We start from the raw sequence: 17065 nt of genomic DNA, 5'->3' as shown, positions 1-17065 counted from the left end.
AGAGAGAGGGAGAAGGAGGCTCCCCGCTGAGCAGAGAGCCCGACTCAAGACTCGATCCCAGGACCCTGAGATCATGACCTGAGCTGAAGGCTGAGGCTTAACCCACTGAGCCATCCAAGCACCCCTACTTCCATTCTTTTACCTGATAAATATTTACTGGGCATTTACATAATAGTGATTTTGTTTCTGTCATTGGTTGTGTGAAGTTTAATTCATACTTCTGAAAATATTATTGGTCTTCTTACAACTTCATATATAGATTGTTTTGAGCCTAATCTCATTTTGTTTTCTGCTTAATCTTTAGATCTTTTGGGAACCAGGCTTGAAAATGAAGGTGACAGTCTCCTGCAGACTCAAGCATGTCTCTGCTATATTTGTGCAGGGAATGTAGAGAAACTGGTTGCATGTTGGACTAAAGCTCAAGATGGAAGCAATCCTTTGTCCCTTCAGGTTAGTATCTTTGAACAAAGGTGCTTCCTTTCTCGTGCTGTCTTTCACCCTACTTCTATCTAGAAGTTGATTCGTTCCAGAAGTTCATGGCTTTCCCTTGTTATCTACGTTTTAGAAGTTCTTTTGCTGGATAATTTATGTGTCTTCATAGCTGTATTTGGAGGGGCAAAGTATGAAATGATGGAAGAGGTCAAATGGGGTCACAACTGTTTGTGAAGTCAAGGTTATAATTGGGTAGTTAACGGGGGGAAGCAGCCCTAGAGTTTCCTTTTTCCTCTTGCTTCTCTCTTCCTGCCTCTGTTGACCCTGTCTGCCTTGGGCAAGGGAAGAAACAGCGCGGGCCCGGGATGGGAGGTGTCCCCAGTACCAGTAGAGAATAGATTAAGATATTCGTGGTTAGGGGAAAACGAAAATAAGGTGTAAGTGGAATCCCGTGTAGCACTACAAGCTGGGCGAGAGGGGGAGTAGAAATATGGGGACTCTTCTCAGCCACTGAATAACTATATATTTAGATACTTTTTTCCAAGCATGTAATCAACAGAGTGTCATAATATTTCATTCAAATATATTTCTTTTTCTCTCTGGAAAGAGATTTTCTCAACAGAGTTATTACTTTAAAGATCACTCTATTAAAACTGAGAATCTGGTAGGAAATCAAGAATTTCCTTCTAAGTGCTTCAGAGAAAAAGCACACTTGCTTCGTACTTCTGAATCTGTGTACCTTTGCAAGGCAGATAGTAGGATATTCTTGTGCTTTGTACTTGAAGCTCCCTGTTGTTGAAATAATTGGTATCGAAGAGCAACGTGAGAAACTTTGGGTTGGAGTATAAGCTCATTGGAGGTTGCCTCATAGCAGTACTGTTTTTATAGTGTAACTAGTACGGTATCTTTAGTCAGAGTTCATTTTCTACCTGCTGGAACTCAGCATCTGCATTTGGGTATCTGCCTGTTGCTTTCACTTTGGATATTTGCCTGCTTCAGTTCACTAGACGAGTATCTGGCCATTTAAGGGTATTTAGGAGAAGGTGGTAACTTAGGCCTTATCCATAAATAAGAGACCTTCTTCCTCCTTACTTTTTGAGTTTACCTAAATCATGGTCAGCTGTTGCAGCATTTTTAAGAAAGAGGGCAGCATGATGTACTTCTAGTAGGTTTTAGAAACCTTTATAACTTTGTCTTCTCCTGCTTCTTTCACCAACATCTTCGTCTGGTTCTCCTCCTCTCTCCCTTCTCTTTCTCATTCAGGATCTTATTGAGAAGGTTGTCATTCTGCGGAAAGCTGTACAGCTCACCCAAGCCATGGACACCAATACCGTAGGAGTTCTTTTGGCTGAGAAAATGAGTCAGTATGCCAATTTGTTGGCAGCTCAAGGCAGCATTGCTGCAGCCTTGGCTTTTCTTCCTGAAAACACCAACCAGGTAATTAGAATTGACCATTTCTCTTCTTTTAGTGTGTGAATAAGGTGAGTCCAGTAGGTAGCACTCAGGACTGAACATACTGCTAGGTAGAATGTTTTAGAGCAGTCAAATATCTATCATCTGACTATAGGTGAGTGTTACTGCAGTTATTCAAGGATCATTTAAGGTGTAACCAGACAGTATCAGAGAGATAGGATACTCTTGTAGTATGATAGATCCCTTTGTGCTGAGGGGCATAGTATTTGAGGAAAATCAATGGGGAAAGGACCAACTTTTTGTTTCTTTTTCTTTCTTTTTTTTTTTTAAGATTTTATTTATTTATTTGACAGACAGAGATCACAAGTAGGCAGAGAGGCAGGCAGAGAGAGAGGAGGAAGCAGGCTTCCTGTGGAGCAGAGAGCCCAACTCGGGGCTCAATCCCGGTACCCTGGGATCATGACCTGAGCCGGAGGCAGAGGCTTAACCCACTGAGCCACCCACGCGCCCCCCCCAACTTTTTGTTTCTTAAGCCAAATGCTGATTCTTTGTTCAAGGTTCTTAGTAGGAATCTTCTGTATTGAAAAGCTATAAATATTTAATACTTAACCAAACATGTGGGGTTGTGGTTTTAAAACGCCACCCCAGACAGATACTAGCAAAGAAGTTAAATTTTTTTATTTAAGCTTTTATTTATTTATTTGACAGAGAGAGAGATCACAAGTAGATGGAGAGGCAGGCAGAGAGAGAGAGAGAGAGAGAGAGAGGGAAGCAGGCTCCCTGCTGAGCAGAGAGTCCGATGTGGGACTCGATCCCAGGACCCTGAGATCATGACCCGAGCCAAAGGCAGCAGCTTAACCCACGGAGCCACCCAGGCACCCGAAGTTCATTTTTTATACCATTCCAGTCTGATATTTTCTGGGGATTTGGGGGGCAGGTAGGGGGAGGCATAGAGAGAGGTAGAGAATCCTAGCAGCCTCCGTGCCCAGCGTGGAGTCCGACATGGGGCTCCAATCCATACCCCTGAGATCATGACTTGAGCTGAAATCAAGAGTCAGATGCTTAACCAGCTGAGCCACTCAGGCGCCCCAGGACAAGTATATTTTTAAAGTACTAAACCACAATTACATTTCTAATTTCATGTCCTTATTTGGTATCCATTAAAATGGGCTTTTTCAATGCAGTGGAATTCAGTAAGAGACGGACTGTGTAGTGATGGACATGATTGCTAGGATTCTTTTCCTGGGGGGGGTTCCAAATTCAAACTGAATATAGACCAGTAAACATCTGATGCCAAAAGTGATACATACTGTGATGGAGGTCGTAGGGCTGTGGAAGCTGGAAGAGGTCTATCTGAAGTTAATAGTGGAGCATGGGTGGAAATTGTGGTGGGATTTGAGGGCAGTTTTCCACAAGTAGGATGTTTCTAGATCTGGATTGTGTGTCTGACAAAGCATAATCTTGAGCCTTAAAGAATTTTGTTTCTGTACTTTTTATTATAAACTTTACTTTGTTTTTAATAGATTTTTTTTAGTTAAATATTTTCAGTATTTTTTCTGTTCTATGGAATTATCAATACATTTCCTTGAGTAATTTCATTGAGTAAAAATATTTACATCTGTGTTCCAGGATTATGGAGATATGACTAGTTGGTTTTGAACACACTTACATGTCATATCTTTCTAAACTGTTTATGAGAATATAGGTAGAATAGAAAACATAGACTTTATGATGACTTTGGCCTAATAGTTTTATGCCTTTTTACTTAATAAGACTCCGTTATTAAGTTGTAAGACCCTTTAAGAGTAACTTAATCTAAAACCTTTAGATCTTCTAGGCTTAGTATTAAACTCCTTATTTTTAATACCGTTTATAACTGTATATTTTCTATACCTTATTCTTTGTTTTTTCTTTGGGTTTTTAAAGAACATTATGTAAAAATAAATAATTTCAAAGTTGCTGTCTTCTATGTATCTCAGTAGACCCTTAAGTATTTTCTGGGGAATATGTTCTGAGACTCTGTGATATCATTATAGTATCTGGTTTTCCTCCCTGATAGGCAATAAAGTATATCTTCACGTTTAAATGACAGCTTTAAACCTTTAAGGAATTGATAGAAATGTATGATTTTGAAAAATATTATAATCAGTTAATGCTGAAATATTTTAACATTACTTTTTTGTTGTTGCTTGTCAATACCTAGAACATGTACATGGTCAACTCACACTTGTTGTAGATCTGTATAATCATAGATCTGCGTAAGCTACTATGAGTGTGACATCTTACTCTTTTTTTTTTTTTTTTAAATGTTTTATTTATTTATTTGACAGACAGAGATCACAAGTAGGCAGAGAGGCAGGCAGAGAGCAAGAGAGGAGGAAGCAGGATCCCTGCCGGGCAGAGAGCCCGATGCAGGGCTTGATCCCAGGACCCTGAGACCATGCCTGAGCCAAATGAGAGGCTTTAACCCACTGAGCCACCCAGGCACCTGACATCTTACTCTTTTAACTTATTTCCAGCATCTCTTTTTTATTAGTCTTCCTCTTAGATCACCATTTTCTCCCATCAGCATCTTTAGCAGTTGATTCTTCTGGGGGCCTTTTTCCCTATAAAGAAAAAAGTTGTGTTTTTTTGAACACTTTTATAATTTGTGATTACTCAACTACAAGAAAATACAGACGAGCAGAGATGGTAAGTGACATTGATCTTACTCTCCGTGGTGGGTGTGATTCCAGACCCTGCCTCAGGTAAATTACAAGTTACACTATATATCTTGGACCTTTGGTATCAGTCTTGAGTTTCCGAATCCCATGATGGGAAACTCCCCTCATGTGCCAGGGTCTGTTATATAGGAAATAGCATATAAACAAGGAATGCATGCCCAATCAAGCTTACTTGAAGAAAAGCAGCATGCTGTCATATAGTTGGGTGAACTCTAACAGCTGGCTTTGTTTTCTTCCATTACTTGTTATAGCCAAATATTGTGCAGCTTCGTGACAGACTTTGTAAAGCACAAGGACAGCCTATACCAGGACAGGAATCATCTAAAACTCCTTATGACAGGCAGCAGCTGCCCAAGGGCAGGCCTGGACCAGTGGCTGGCCACACACAGATGCCAAGAGTTCCAGCTCAGCAATATTACCCGCATGTGAGTCATATGGTCCTGATGAAGTAGAACATTCATGTATTTCTGTTCAAATTGGTGGTTTTAGTTTAGTGGATGAGAAACCTTAATCTGCTCTGATAAAACTAGATAACATATTATTTTAATAGTTTTTCTTTTTATATTCTTGGAAGTGGTATTTATGGTCTGTTTTTTAGTTTTGTTTTGTTTTGTTTTTTAAGATTTTACTTACTTATTTGTAGTAAGATTTTACTTACTTATTTGACAGAGAGAGATCACAAGCAGGCAGGGCGGCAGGCAGAGAGAGGGGGAGAAGCAGGCTCCCCTCCCGATGCAGGGCTCCATCCCAGGACCCTGAGATCATGACCTGAGCCGAAGGCAGCGGCTTAACCCACTGAGCCACCCAGGCGCCCCTGGATTATATTTTAAATACAAATTAATTTAAGCTCTCTGGGGAGATTTCTTCTTGTTTCTTATCACTCAAACTTCCCTTACACATGTACATGTGTTCTTGAAACTGCTACAGTTTGAGTCATCCAAAAAGCTAAGTTAAGTAGTAGGAATAATTTGGGGGGTGATTTGGTTAATATTATAAAATATTCTTAGAAAAAGTACTCTTTTTTTTGCATATTCTATTCTAAATCATTATTATAAGTTTACTGTGTCTTCTGCATCAGCCCCATAAAGAGTATTCAGAGTACACTTCCTTTTTTTTTTTTAAGATTTTATTTATTTATTTGAGAGAGTGAGAGAGCACAAGCGAACACCAGTGGGAGAAGAGAGAGGGAGAATCAGGCTCCCAGCTGAGCCAGGAGTCTGATTCAGGGCTCAGTCCCAGAACCCCAGGATCATGACCTGAGCCAAAGGCAGATGCTTAACTGACTGAGCCCCCCAGGTGCCCCTAGAGTACACTTTGGGGTAGGGGGAACAACTTGGATAGTAGAGAATGAAGGTATATGAAGCTGTAGGTCATAGGGATTACTACGATGATTAAAGATTCTTTTTTTTAAAGATTTTATTTATTTATTTGAGAGAGAGAGCATGAGAGGGAAGAAAGTGAGAGGGAGAAGCAGACTCTCTGCGGAGCCGGGAACCTGATGTGGGACTCGATCCCAGGACTCCGGGATCACGACCTGAGCCAAAGGCAGTCACTGAACCAGCTGAGCCACCCAGGCGCCCCATCTGTTGTACCTTTGATTAATACATTTGATTTTAACTGTTTTGTTTTTTCCTTTATTTTTTTATTTTTTGAGAGTTTTTATTTATTTTATTTTTTGAGAGTTTTACTATGAGTGCCTGTCTTTATTCTACCTGTTGGTATATTGATAAACAAAACAGATTAAGTTTCCCGCTCATGGAGATTGAAGTGGTTTTAGAATGTCTGTGACGTAGATAGGACCAAGCAGGCAGTGGCTAGAAAAACTGAGAGGCAGAGAGGTCAAGTGACAAGACAAGAGTTTTAAGACTTAAAACTTGGATTTCTTAGCATTATGTGGCTAGTTAAGGGCCGACCTGGTGCTGGAACTCCCAAGCGCCTTTAGTTCAGTCACACTCTCTCTCAGGGTACTGAAGTGTGACACCCTTTACACTGGGAAAAGAGAGTATTTACTCTTTATGTCATTGGGTTTATCTGTCTTTCTGGTAAGATGTAAAAACACTGGAAGACTTTGATTGTACTTTGACCTGGCAGTCTCATGGTTTAAGAAAAGAAGAACAAATTCGGTAATACATTAAGCAGCGATTTTCTTGATTAAAGCTTATCTTACGCTGAATGAAGGGTTTTTGTGAAGGTTTATTTGACAAAAAGATTTTGATGGCTTAAAAAATTTTTTTGAAAACTTCAGGACTCCAGGGTAAGCAGCATGGTGTAGTATAGCAAATACTGGCCTGGGAATCAGGAGGCCCGATTCGGTCCTAGCAATGTCACCAGCTAGTTTTATGGACCTCAGCAAGCCCCTTCATTTCTCAGTGAAGTGTTGGCTTTTTCCGAGGTAGACGGTGAGGATTAGGCTGGATGATCTCTAGTACACTCTGATTGTATGTTTCTAAACCTCATACGGGACTAATGTGATTTTTTATGGCTCTAATAAAATCCAGAAAGGGGAGCTTATAGCAATATGTTTATAATCTAATAGTAGCATGACTATGATTAATGCTTCAGAATCACTTTTTTACTCAATTACCTTTCTCCCCCCACCCCAGTGTCTTCTTTCCTACTTAACAGAAACTAGCCTTTTCCCCTTATTCTTGACACTTGAATGGCATTGTTTTTATGCTTTGATTTAGGTTTTCATATTGATTTTTCCCCTGCCTCCCTCCCCCTGTTTTCGTTGTGAATGTGTGTTTCTCTTTTAGAGTCCCCGCTACCTTGAAAGTAGTGCCTGACTAACATGGAGTGTCTTGCTGCTCTGATTTTTTGCTTCGCATCTGGCTATTAATGCCTTTTGGGTTTTTTTTTTTCTTGTTTTAACATTTTTACTTTTTATTTTCTGTGATTGGTATTTCTTTGTTCAATTCAGGTTAGAACTGCCCCTACTGTCACTAGCTGGAGTAACAAAACTCCTACCGCCCTTCCCAGCCATCCACCTGCAGCCTCTCCCTCTGACACACAGGTACACCTTCATTATTCCTCTTGGGGCAGAATCCTGCTCACCCAGATATATATAGTTAAATATTCTCTAACCGCCCCTTCTCTTAAGTTCTCCTCCCCCGTCTGTCTGCCTGCTTATTGCATTTTTAATGCTTTGGGGTGCAAGAAGCAGTCTTAGGACAATTTGTTTATTGTCTTATCTCTCTCCTTCTTTTGTGGTTCTAAATTGACCTCAGCTAGAAAAATATCAGCTGAAGTTCTAACAGTGGTTTAAATCTGATTGCACTGAAGATTTTCTTTTTTCTTTCTTCTTTGTTTTTTGAGCATTGTGGAAATTGAAGAGAAGCGAAAGTTCCCTTGTGGCATTTATGCTTATATTTCCAAAGTGTGGAGTAGTGGATGGCATTTAGTAGAGATGGAAAATCTTGGTGACTATTATGAATATCACTAACACTATTTTATGAAGTCATTAGCATCTGTCGCCATTCTTTGCATTTATTACTTTGGACCTGTTTAAATCTTTAAGCCACTTAGAATGCGTTGCTAAGAGAATATGTTCTAAAGAAAATAGAATGTACAAAATGCAGTGTTTCTTACACAGTGAAGTTTTTTTTGTTTGTTTTAGAAAAATAAACACAATTCCATTTCAGAGATTGTAAATCCATCTGGTAAGATTCTTGGTTCCAAATGTAATCCTCCTGTGCTCGCTTTGGCAGCACATTTACTAAAATTGGAACAAGACAGAGAGGATTAGCACGGCCCCTGCGCAAGGATGACATGCAAATGTAACCCTCCTTTGTGTCACACTCTCATTCCCTAGGGAGAAAATCCTCCACCTCCAGGTTTCATAATGCATGGAAATGTCAACCCAAATGCTGCCACAGCTCAGCTTCCCACATCTCCTGGTCATATGCACACCCAGGTACCACCTTATCCACAGCCACAGCGTAAGTAGTGCGACCCTGAAATCCTGGTGCAGCCCTGTGTCTTATTCTAATGTTGAAAAGATTTGCTTTGGAGCTCCAAACTCATCAAGTCGGTTTTAACAAGCAAAGAGAGAACCATTCTCTGTCGGACGTGAGAGAGAGAAACATGGTTTCCTAGGAAGCATCCTGAATCGGCATGCCAGGAAACGGCTGGTGTCAGTCTGTTCAGAACAGTTCCCTAGCAGCTACTAAGGACAGTGAATTGTCCCATGATTTGGATATTTTTTTAAAATGGAATTTGTGAAAGGATTTGGTTGCATACTCTTTTCCTTTAAGAAGGTTGACACAAACCATCTTTGGAAAAATGGTTCCGAAGGACATTTGTTCTTGTTTTCCATTTGTATCATCTTTTTTAAGAAATAGACTTTTTTTTTTTTAAAAGATTTTATTTTATTTAGCTGACAGATCACAAGTAGGCAGAGAGAGAGGAAGGGAAGCAGGCTCCCTGTGAGCAGAGAGCCCGATGCGGGGCTTGATCCCAGGACCCTGGGATCATGACCTGAGCCGAAGGCAGAGGCTTTAACCCACTGAGCCACCCAGGCGCCCCACGAAATGGACTTTATTTTAGAGCAGTTTTAGATAGCACATTTGAATGGAGAGTACAGAAGTTTCCAATATCCTCCCTGCCCCTATGCACAACCCCCTCTGCTGTCAACAGCCCCTACCCCAGTGGTACATTTGATACCGTTAATGAACCTACACTGACATGCCATTACCACCCAAAGTCCTTGGGGTACTTACTTGAGGGTACACTCTTGGTGTTGAACATTTGATGAATTTTGACAGATGTATAATAATGACATGTGCCCACCAGTGGCTTTTGTTTTTTAGAAAATATTTGCACTTAGAAAGAAAATATCACCACTGTTATAAAATTTAATTGACCAAAAAAAAAAAAAAATCTCCAGGGGGGAAATTACAGGACTAAACAACTATTACAAAAGCAAGAGACCGTTACCTAGTAAGAACTAACCCTAATAAGCCTGTTCTGTGCTAAAATGGATGTCCTTAACGTGGATACAGATTTGACATGACTTTTCACATGTGCTCTCTTCCGAATAAAGTAGGTACAGTTCTAGTAGATTCATTGCGTGGGAGTCCATACCTACCCCTGGTCATGAAGAATGTGATGGTATTCTCTAATCCGGGCTCAGATCTTTGCATCAAAGTGTTAGTTGGGTGCCTGGATGCTTACTAACCAGCTGTGCCCAGAATATGAAATACTGTTTTGTCAGGGACCATGGAGAGTTGGCTATTAATCTGAAACTGTGGCCCAAAATCACAATTTGGGTAGCTGATGATATTACCAGGTGTTGGAGAAGGCTTCTGATTCGTAACAATAGTGTTCACCCTACAATTCTTGTAGTGGCAGAGATGTTGAGCCACTACCAAAGTCCCCTTATTTACCATAAGGGGAAGTGCTGGGAACATGTAATTCCGGCATGGTTCCATCTGGTGGCTGGTAGGTGTCACTGCAGGCTTTCCCCAGGGTCGGGAACGGGTCAGTCTTGGAGTTCTTGGGTCTGATGATTCGAAGAATTTTTTTTTTTAAGATCTTATTTACTTATTTGAGAGTGAGAGTGAGAGAGAGAAAGGACGAGTTGCGGGGGTGGGGCAGAGGAAGTGGGAGAAGCGTACTCCCCTCTGAACAGGATGCCCAATGCTGGGCTCCCTCCTAGGACCCTGAGATGACGACCTGAGCCGAAAGCAGATGCACAAGTGACTGAATGACCCAGGTGCCCCTCAAAGATTTTCATAGCCAACAGTAGTCTGGAGATGGCAGGTTTCAAATACTGGATCCAGTAACTGTTAGTATCATTTAAGGAAACCCAGGGTATCAAAAGCATAACGTAGAAGTGTTAATATATGGTTGTAGCTCATTGTTGAAAGAATAATGATGAAAACAATTTCCACAGAATGAAATAAGTTTGGGTTTTTTTAGTGCTATCTGAATAAACTTATAACTAATTAAAATTTCTGTTTCTTCTCCTCGGTGTAGCTTATCAGCCAGCCCAGCAGTACTCCTTCGGAACAGGGGGTTCAGCAGCGTGCCGGGCTCCGCAGCCTGTCACTCCTTCTGCTTCAAATGCTTACCCTAACACCCCTTACATGTCTCCCGCTTCTTCCTATTCGGGGCAGCCTCCGCTGTACGCAGCGCAGCACCAGGCCTCTCTACCTGCCTCCAGCTCTGCTGCTGCTTTCCCTCCTCCCCCTTCCTCTGGAGCATCCTTCCAGCATGGCGGACCAGGAGCTCCGCCGTCATCTTCAGCTTACGCGCTGCCTCCTGGAACAACAGGTACACTGCCTGCTGCCGGCGAGCTGCCTGCGTCGCAAAGAACAGGTCTGCGCTTGAAAGGGATTGGGTTTGGCTCCTCCTTTATTTTTCATGAACACCTGGCGGGGGGAGGGGAATCATGTCTGACTCTGTGTGCTGAGCAGTCCGAGGTGCTGACTGAGTTTGTAGAACAAATGCTAGAACTAGTTCTAAAAGTGTGATTGTCCCGTAATGAACTTTAGTTGCTAAGTGAGAAGAGCTTCAGAACTTAAGAAGGGTAAGAGCATATAATTGGCCCCTGACCTTAAAGTAAGTGGTAAGAAATTCATTGGCAAGATAAGTGGTGGTTGAAACTAGATTTAATTGACACTTACTGCTTTAGAACAAAACTTTGTTCTGTTCTCACTGCGTTTTCAGTTTTTAAAATTATTTGTGCCTTAAGCTCATTCATGGAGACTAAAAAGTATAGTGTAATGAGATTGTACATAATTTTATAATGTTTATTTACAAAAATGAGGAATCTCAATATGGTTATTTAAAGGAAAAAGGTGCGAGAACACAGCTCTGACAGAGAGGATGTCTGAGACAGTAGAAAGTCAGCGGACAGTAGTGTATCAGTTCCTCATTAGGACAATACCACCCTCAGACATTTGGGGAATTTCAAGGATTAGAAAGATACATAGATAGATAGTCTAATAGTATAGTCGTGCCTAAAATTTTCTAATTAAAATCATAATTTTAAATTATTTCTATGGTGAAATACATGTTTTGTAAGTTCTTACTTATCTCATAATTACAGCATTACATTATTTTTTATGGGTAGGTTATACTATCTGATTTTTATTTGGGTTAGTAATAGGGGTCTTAAAATCATGTGTTATAAAAAGGGACTGATGAGTCCAGGTCCAGAACCATCAGCCATACTGGTTAAGAACGCAGGCTTTGAAATGGGACTTCCTGGATTTGTATCCCAGCTTCATTAACTTTCTAGTCGTGTAACCTGGATGAGTTACGTAAACTGCCTCAAGCCAAAGTCCTTAGAAATAATAGTACCTATTCATAAGCTTATGCAGATTATTGAATGCACTAATACATTAAGACATTTGGGGATAGTGACTGTAAAATTTGCTGTGATTACACAGAAGCTGACTCAGAATTAGAGCTCTGTGCCTGTTGGTATTTGGCGGTAATTTCCCTTTTAGATCATCTAACTGATGTGTTTGAAATAGAGGGGCAAAGAGATGAATGAATCTTGCTTTGCTCCTAATACTGAAGTTGCTCCTGGGGAGTCCACTATATATATTTTTTCTTTAAAGCAGGAGCTGTAATTACTGAAAACACTTTTCATAAATAGGATCTGCTGAGGAAGTATTCTTTTCTGACAGGGTCTTATGGGTCCACAATTATATGCCTGTCTCCTCTTTTCTCTAATATGTAAAATAAAGTCCAAAGTACCAGAAATCACTCACAGACACACAAAGTATCTGTATCACCCATTACTACACAAATAAAATTTCTGCAACTGTTAATATAAATAGTTAAATAGGTGGATATTTTAGGAGGCTGAAATTCAGTTACAGAGTCAAAAAATTACCTTCTAAAACTTCAGTGAGTAAAGATAGTATCCGTTCTGATCCAGGAGTTCTATTGGAGTTCCAGAAAATCCCTGCTTGAAAGTGGTGCAGGGAAATAGGGAGCTGAGTTATCATTTACTGAGTATACATTGGATATACACCCTCATTTACCGTCTGTTGTCTTATTTAATTCTCAGAGCCATGAGAAACAGAAACACATATATATTTTTAATTGGCATGAGGAAGCTTGGTCTCCTAGGACTTAAACTCATGGTTGCATGGTGAGAGTGAGTTGAGATACCAGTCCAGGTCCCTCAGTCTTCCGAGCCTGAGTTCATTCTTCACCAGATGGTCTAGTCCTGATGAAAGTGAAAGAAGTAGTCAGTTATCAGTGTTGGAATTACAGGAATCATACAGCAGCACTGTTTTAGTCATTTGTTACTTTAGCATCTAAGTTAAATGTTTGCATAGGTATTTTTTTTCTCCTTAAGCAGAAGTGTATTTGGCCTTAGGATAGTGTTTGCTTATATATACAAAGTAACAGGATCTTCTAACCTGGCTGAGAAACAGTGACTAACAGGAAGAAGCAGCAAGCATTTCTCAGTATTCAGCATGTACCGAGCCAGCTGCTTTGTTACCCTCTTGCATGTTAATAGCCCCCTGTCTTTTAACTAATAGTTATACTTGACCATATTTTATTTTTTTATTTGCTAAAAATTTTATTTATGATATATAAATAATTGTGACTCTAAATTTTATCTTTTTCTTTATGTGTCTATGATCATATCATGGTTCTCTGTAAGACTTGGAAATTGCATTTATCCAGTGGATAATTCCTGATAGACATTAGGATTTGCAAGCCTTGTAACTAGTAGTGAACCACAAAACTATATGCCTGAGGCTCAGAGAAACTGAAACTAACATTGCAATCATCAGAACATTCATTCAGTAAATTCTTTTTTTTTTTCCAATTTATTTTTTAAATTAACATGTAATGTATTATTAGCCCCAGGGGTACAGGTCTGTGAATCGCCAGGTTTGCACACTTCACAGCACTCTCCATAGCACATACCCTCCCCAGTGTCCATAACCCAGCCACCCTCTCCCTGCCCCCCTCCCCCTGGCAACCCTCAGTTTGTTTTGTGAGATTAAGAGTCTCTTATGGTTTGTCTCCCTCCTGATCCCATCTTGTTTCATTTATTCTTCCCCCCCCCCCCCAAGCCCCCCACGTTGCATCTCCACTTCCTCATATCAGGGAGATCATATGATGGTTGTCTTTCTCCAGCTGACTTTTGTATTTTGCTAAGCATAATACCCTCTAGTTCCATCCACGTCATCACAAACGGCAAGATTTTGTTTCTTTTGATAGCTGCATAGTATTCCATTGTGTATATATACCACATCTTCTTTATCCATTCATCTGTTGATGGACATCTAGGTTTGGCTCTTGTGGACACTGCTGCTGTAAACATTCGGGTGCACATGCCCCTTCGGATCACTACATTAGTATCGTTAGGGTAAATACCCAGTAGCACAATTGCTGGGTCATAGGGTAGCTCTATTTTCAACTTTTTGAGGAACCTCCATACTGTTTTCCAGAGTGGTTGCACCAGCTTGCATTCCCACCAACAGTGTAGGAGGGTTCTGCTTTCTCCGCATCCTCGCCAGCATCTGTCATTTCCTGACTTGTTGATTTTAGCCATTCTGACTGGTGTGAGGTGATATCTCATTGTGGTTTTGATTTGTATTTCCCTGATGCCGAGAGATATGGAGCACTTTTTCATGTGTCTGTTGGCCATCTGGATGTCTTCGTTGCAGAAATGTCTGTTCATGTCCTCTGCCCATTTCTTGATCGGATCATTTGTTCTTTGGGTGTTGAGGTTGATAAATTCTTTATAGATTCTGGACACTAGTCCTTTATCTGATATGTCGTTTGCAAATATCTTCTCCCATTCTGTCAGTTGTCTTTTGGGTTTGTTAACTGTTTCCTTTGCTGTGCAAAAGCTTTTGATCTTGATGAAATCCCAATAGTTCATTTTTGCCCTTGCTTCCCTTGCTTTTGGCAATGTTCCTAGGAAGAAGTTGCTGCAGCTGAGGTTGAAGAGGTTGCTGCCTGTGCTCTCCTCAAGGATTTTGATGGATTCCTTTCTCACATTGAGGTCCTTCATCCATTTTGAGTCTATTTTCGTGTGTGGTGTAAGGAAGTGGTCCAGTTTCATTTTTCTGTGTGTGGCCGTCCAATTTTCCCAACACCATTTGTTGAAGAGACTATCCTTTTTCCATTAGACATTCCTTCCTGCTTTGTCGAAGATTAGTTGACCATAGAGTTGAGGGTCTACTTTTGGGCCCTCTATTCTGTTCCATTGATCGGTGTGTCTGTTTTTGTGCCAGTACCATGCTGTCTTGATGATTGCAGCTTTGTAATAGAGCTTAAAATCTAGAATTGTGATGCCACCAACTTTGGCTTTCTTTTTCAATATCCCTTTGGCTATTCGAGGTCTTTTCTGGTTCCATACAAATTTTAGGATTATTTGTTCCATTTCTTTGAAAAACATGGATGGGATTTTGATAGGGATTGCATTAAATGTGTAGATTGCTTTAGGTAGCATAGACATTTTCACAATATTTGTTCTTCCAATCCATGAGCATGGAACTTTTTTCATTTCTTTGTGTCTTCCTCAATTTCTTTCATGAGTACTTTGTAGTTTTCTGAGTATAGATTCTGTGCCTTTTTGGTTAGGTTTATTCCTAGGTATCTTATGGTTTGGGGTGCATTTGTAAATGGGATGGACTCCTTAATTTCTCTTTCTTCTGTCTTGTTGGTATAAGGAAATGCAACTGATTTCTGTGCATTGATTTTATATCCTGACATTTTACTGACTTCCTATACAAGTTCTAGCAGATTTGGAGTGGAGTCTTTTGGGTTTTCCACATACAGTTTCATATCATCTGTGAAGAGTGATAGTTTGACTTCTTCTTTGCCGATTTGGATGCCTCTAATTTCTTCTTGTTGTCTGATTGCTGAGGCTATGACTTCTAGTACTATGTTGAATAGCAGTGGTGATAATGGACATCCCTGCCATGTTCCTGACCTTAGTGGAAGAGTACTCAGTTTTTCTCCATTGAGAATGATATTTGTGGTGGGTTTTTCATAGACAGCTTTGATGATATTGAGGTATGTGCCCTCTATCCCTACACTTTGCAGAGTTTTGATCAGGAAGGGATACTGTACTTTGTCAAATGCTTTTTCAGCATCTATAGAGAGTATCCTATGGTTCTTGTTCTTTCTTTTATTAATGTGTTGTATCACATTGTTTGATTGGCAGATGTTGAACCAACCTTGCAGCCCTGGAATAAATCCCACTTGGTCGTGGTGAATAACCCTTTTAATGTACTGTTGGATCCTATTGGCTAGTATTTTGGTGAGAATTTTTGCATCTGTGTTCATCAAGGATATGATGTAAATGGGATCCTTGTCTCGTTTTGGGATCAAGGTAATGCTGGCCACATAAAATGAGTTTGGAAGTTTTCCTTCTATTTCTATTTTTTGGAATAGTTTCAGGAGAATAGGAATTAGTTCTTCTTTAAATGTTTGGTAGAATTCCCCTGGGAAGCCGTCTGGCCCTGAGCTCTTGTTTGTTGGGAGATTTTTGACACCTGCTTCAATCTCCTTACTGGTTATGGGTCTGTTCAGGTTTTCTGTTTCTTCCTGGTTTAGTTGTGGTAGATTTTATGTCTCTAGGAATGAATCCATTTCTTCCAGATTGTCAAATTTGCTGGCGTAGAGTTGCTCATAATATGTTCTTATAATTGTTCATATTTCTTTGGTGTTGGTTGTGATCTCTCCTTTTTCATTCATGATTTTATTTATTTGGGTCCTTTCTCTTTTCTTTTTGGTAAGTCTGGCCAGGGTTTTATCAGTCTTATTAATTCTTTCAAAGAACCAGCTTCTAGTTTCGTTGATTTGTTCTATTGTTATTTTTGGTTTCTATTTCATTGATTTCTGTTTTAATCTTTATTATTTCTCTTCTCCTGCTGTGTTTAGGTTTTCTTTGTTGTTCTTTCTCCAGCTCCTTTAAGTGTAGGGTTAGGTTGTGTATTTGAGACATTTCTTGTTTCTTTTCTTCTTTTTTCTTTTTTATAAAGATTTCTATTTATTTATTTGACAGACAGAGATCATTAGCAGGCAGAGAGGCAGGCAGAGAGAGAGGGGTGTAAGCAGGCTCCCCGCTGCGCAGAGAGCCCGATGTGGGGCTCGATCCCAGGACCCTGGGATCATGACCTGAGCCGAAGGCAGAGGCTTTCACCCACTGAGCCACCCAGGTGCCCCCCATTTCTTGTTTCTTAAGAAAGGCTTGTATCGCTGTATATTTTCCTCTCCGGAAAATATACTTTGCTGTGTCCCACAGATTTTGAACTGTTGCGTTTTCATTATTATTTGTTTCCATGAATTTTTTCAATTCTTCTTTAATTTTCTGGTTGACCCATTCATTCTTTAGAAGGATGCTCTTTAGTCTCCATGTATTTGGGTTCTTTCCAACTTTCCTCTTGTGATTGAGTTCTAGCTTCAGAGCATTGTGGTCTGATAATATGCAGGGAATGATCCCAGTCTTTTGATACCAGTTGAGACCTGATTTGTGACCCAGGATGTGATCTATTTTGGAGAATGAT

At 40.2% G+C, this 17065-nt stretch overlaps 1 protein-coding gene and 1 pseudogene across 18 annotated transcripts in view; both read left to right on the top strand.

The window, feature by feature from the left end:
• The window catches only part of SEC31A (SEC31 homolog A, COPII coat complex component), an 80349-nt gene that overhangs the window by 44798 nt on the left and 18486 nt on the right, over positions 1–17065 (top strand). For 6 of the 18 annotated variants that reach the window (XM_045076313.1, XM_045076200.1, XM_045076135.1 and 3 more), the window contains 6 exons: positions 305–450; positions 1696–1869; positions 4820–4993; positions 7489–7581; positions 8380–8506; positions 10545–10886. In XM_045076313.1, coding sequence (XP_044932248.1) covers positions 305–450; positions 1696–1869; positions 4820–4993; positions 7489–7581; positions 8380–8506; positions 10545–10886 — 1056 coding nt within the window. The remainder of the gene's footprint in view (positions 1–304; positions 451–1695; positions 1870–4819; positions 4994–7488; positions 7582–8379; positions 8507–10544; positions 10887–17065) is intronic. The other 12 variants (XM_045076452.1, XM_045076231.1, XM_045076167.1 and 9 more) reach the window with 5 other exon arrangements.
• Positions 8260–8357, top strand: LOC123391795 (annotated as a pseudogene).

This window comes from Mustela putorius, unplaced genomic scaffold (genome assembly GCF_011764305.1).
Source record: "Mustela putorius furo isolate JIRA1106 unplaced genomic scaffold, ASM1176430v1.1 tig00000040_pilon_pilon_pilon, whole genome shotgun sequence".
Classification (NCBI taxonomy): domain Eukaryota; kingdom Metazoa; phylum Chordata; class Mammalia; order Carnivora; family Mustelidae; genus Mustela; species Mustela putorius.
This window is presented reverse-complemented; position numbering and strand designations above follow the sequence as displayed.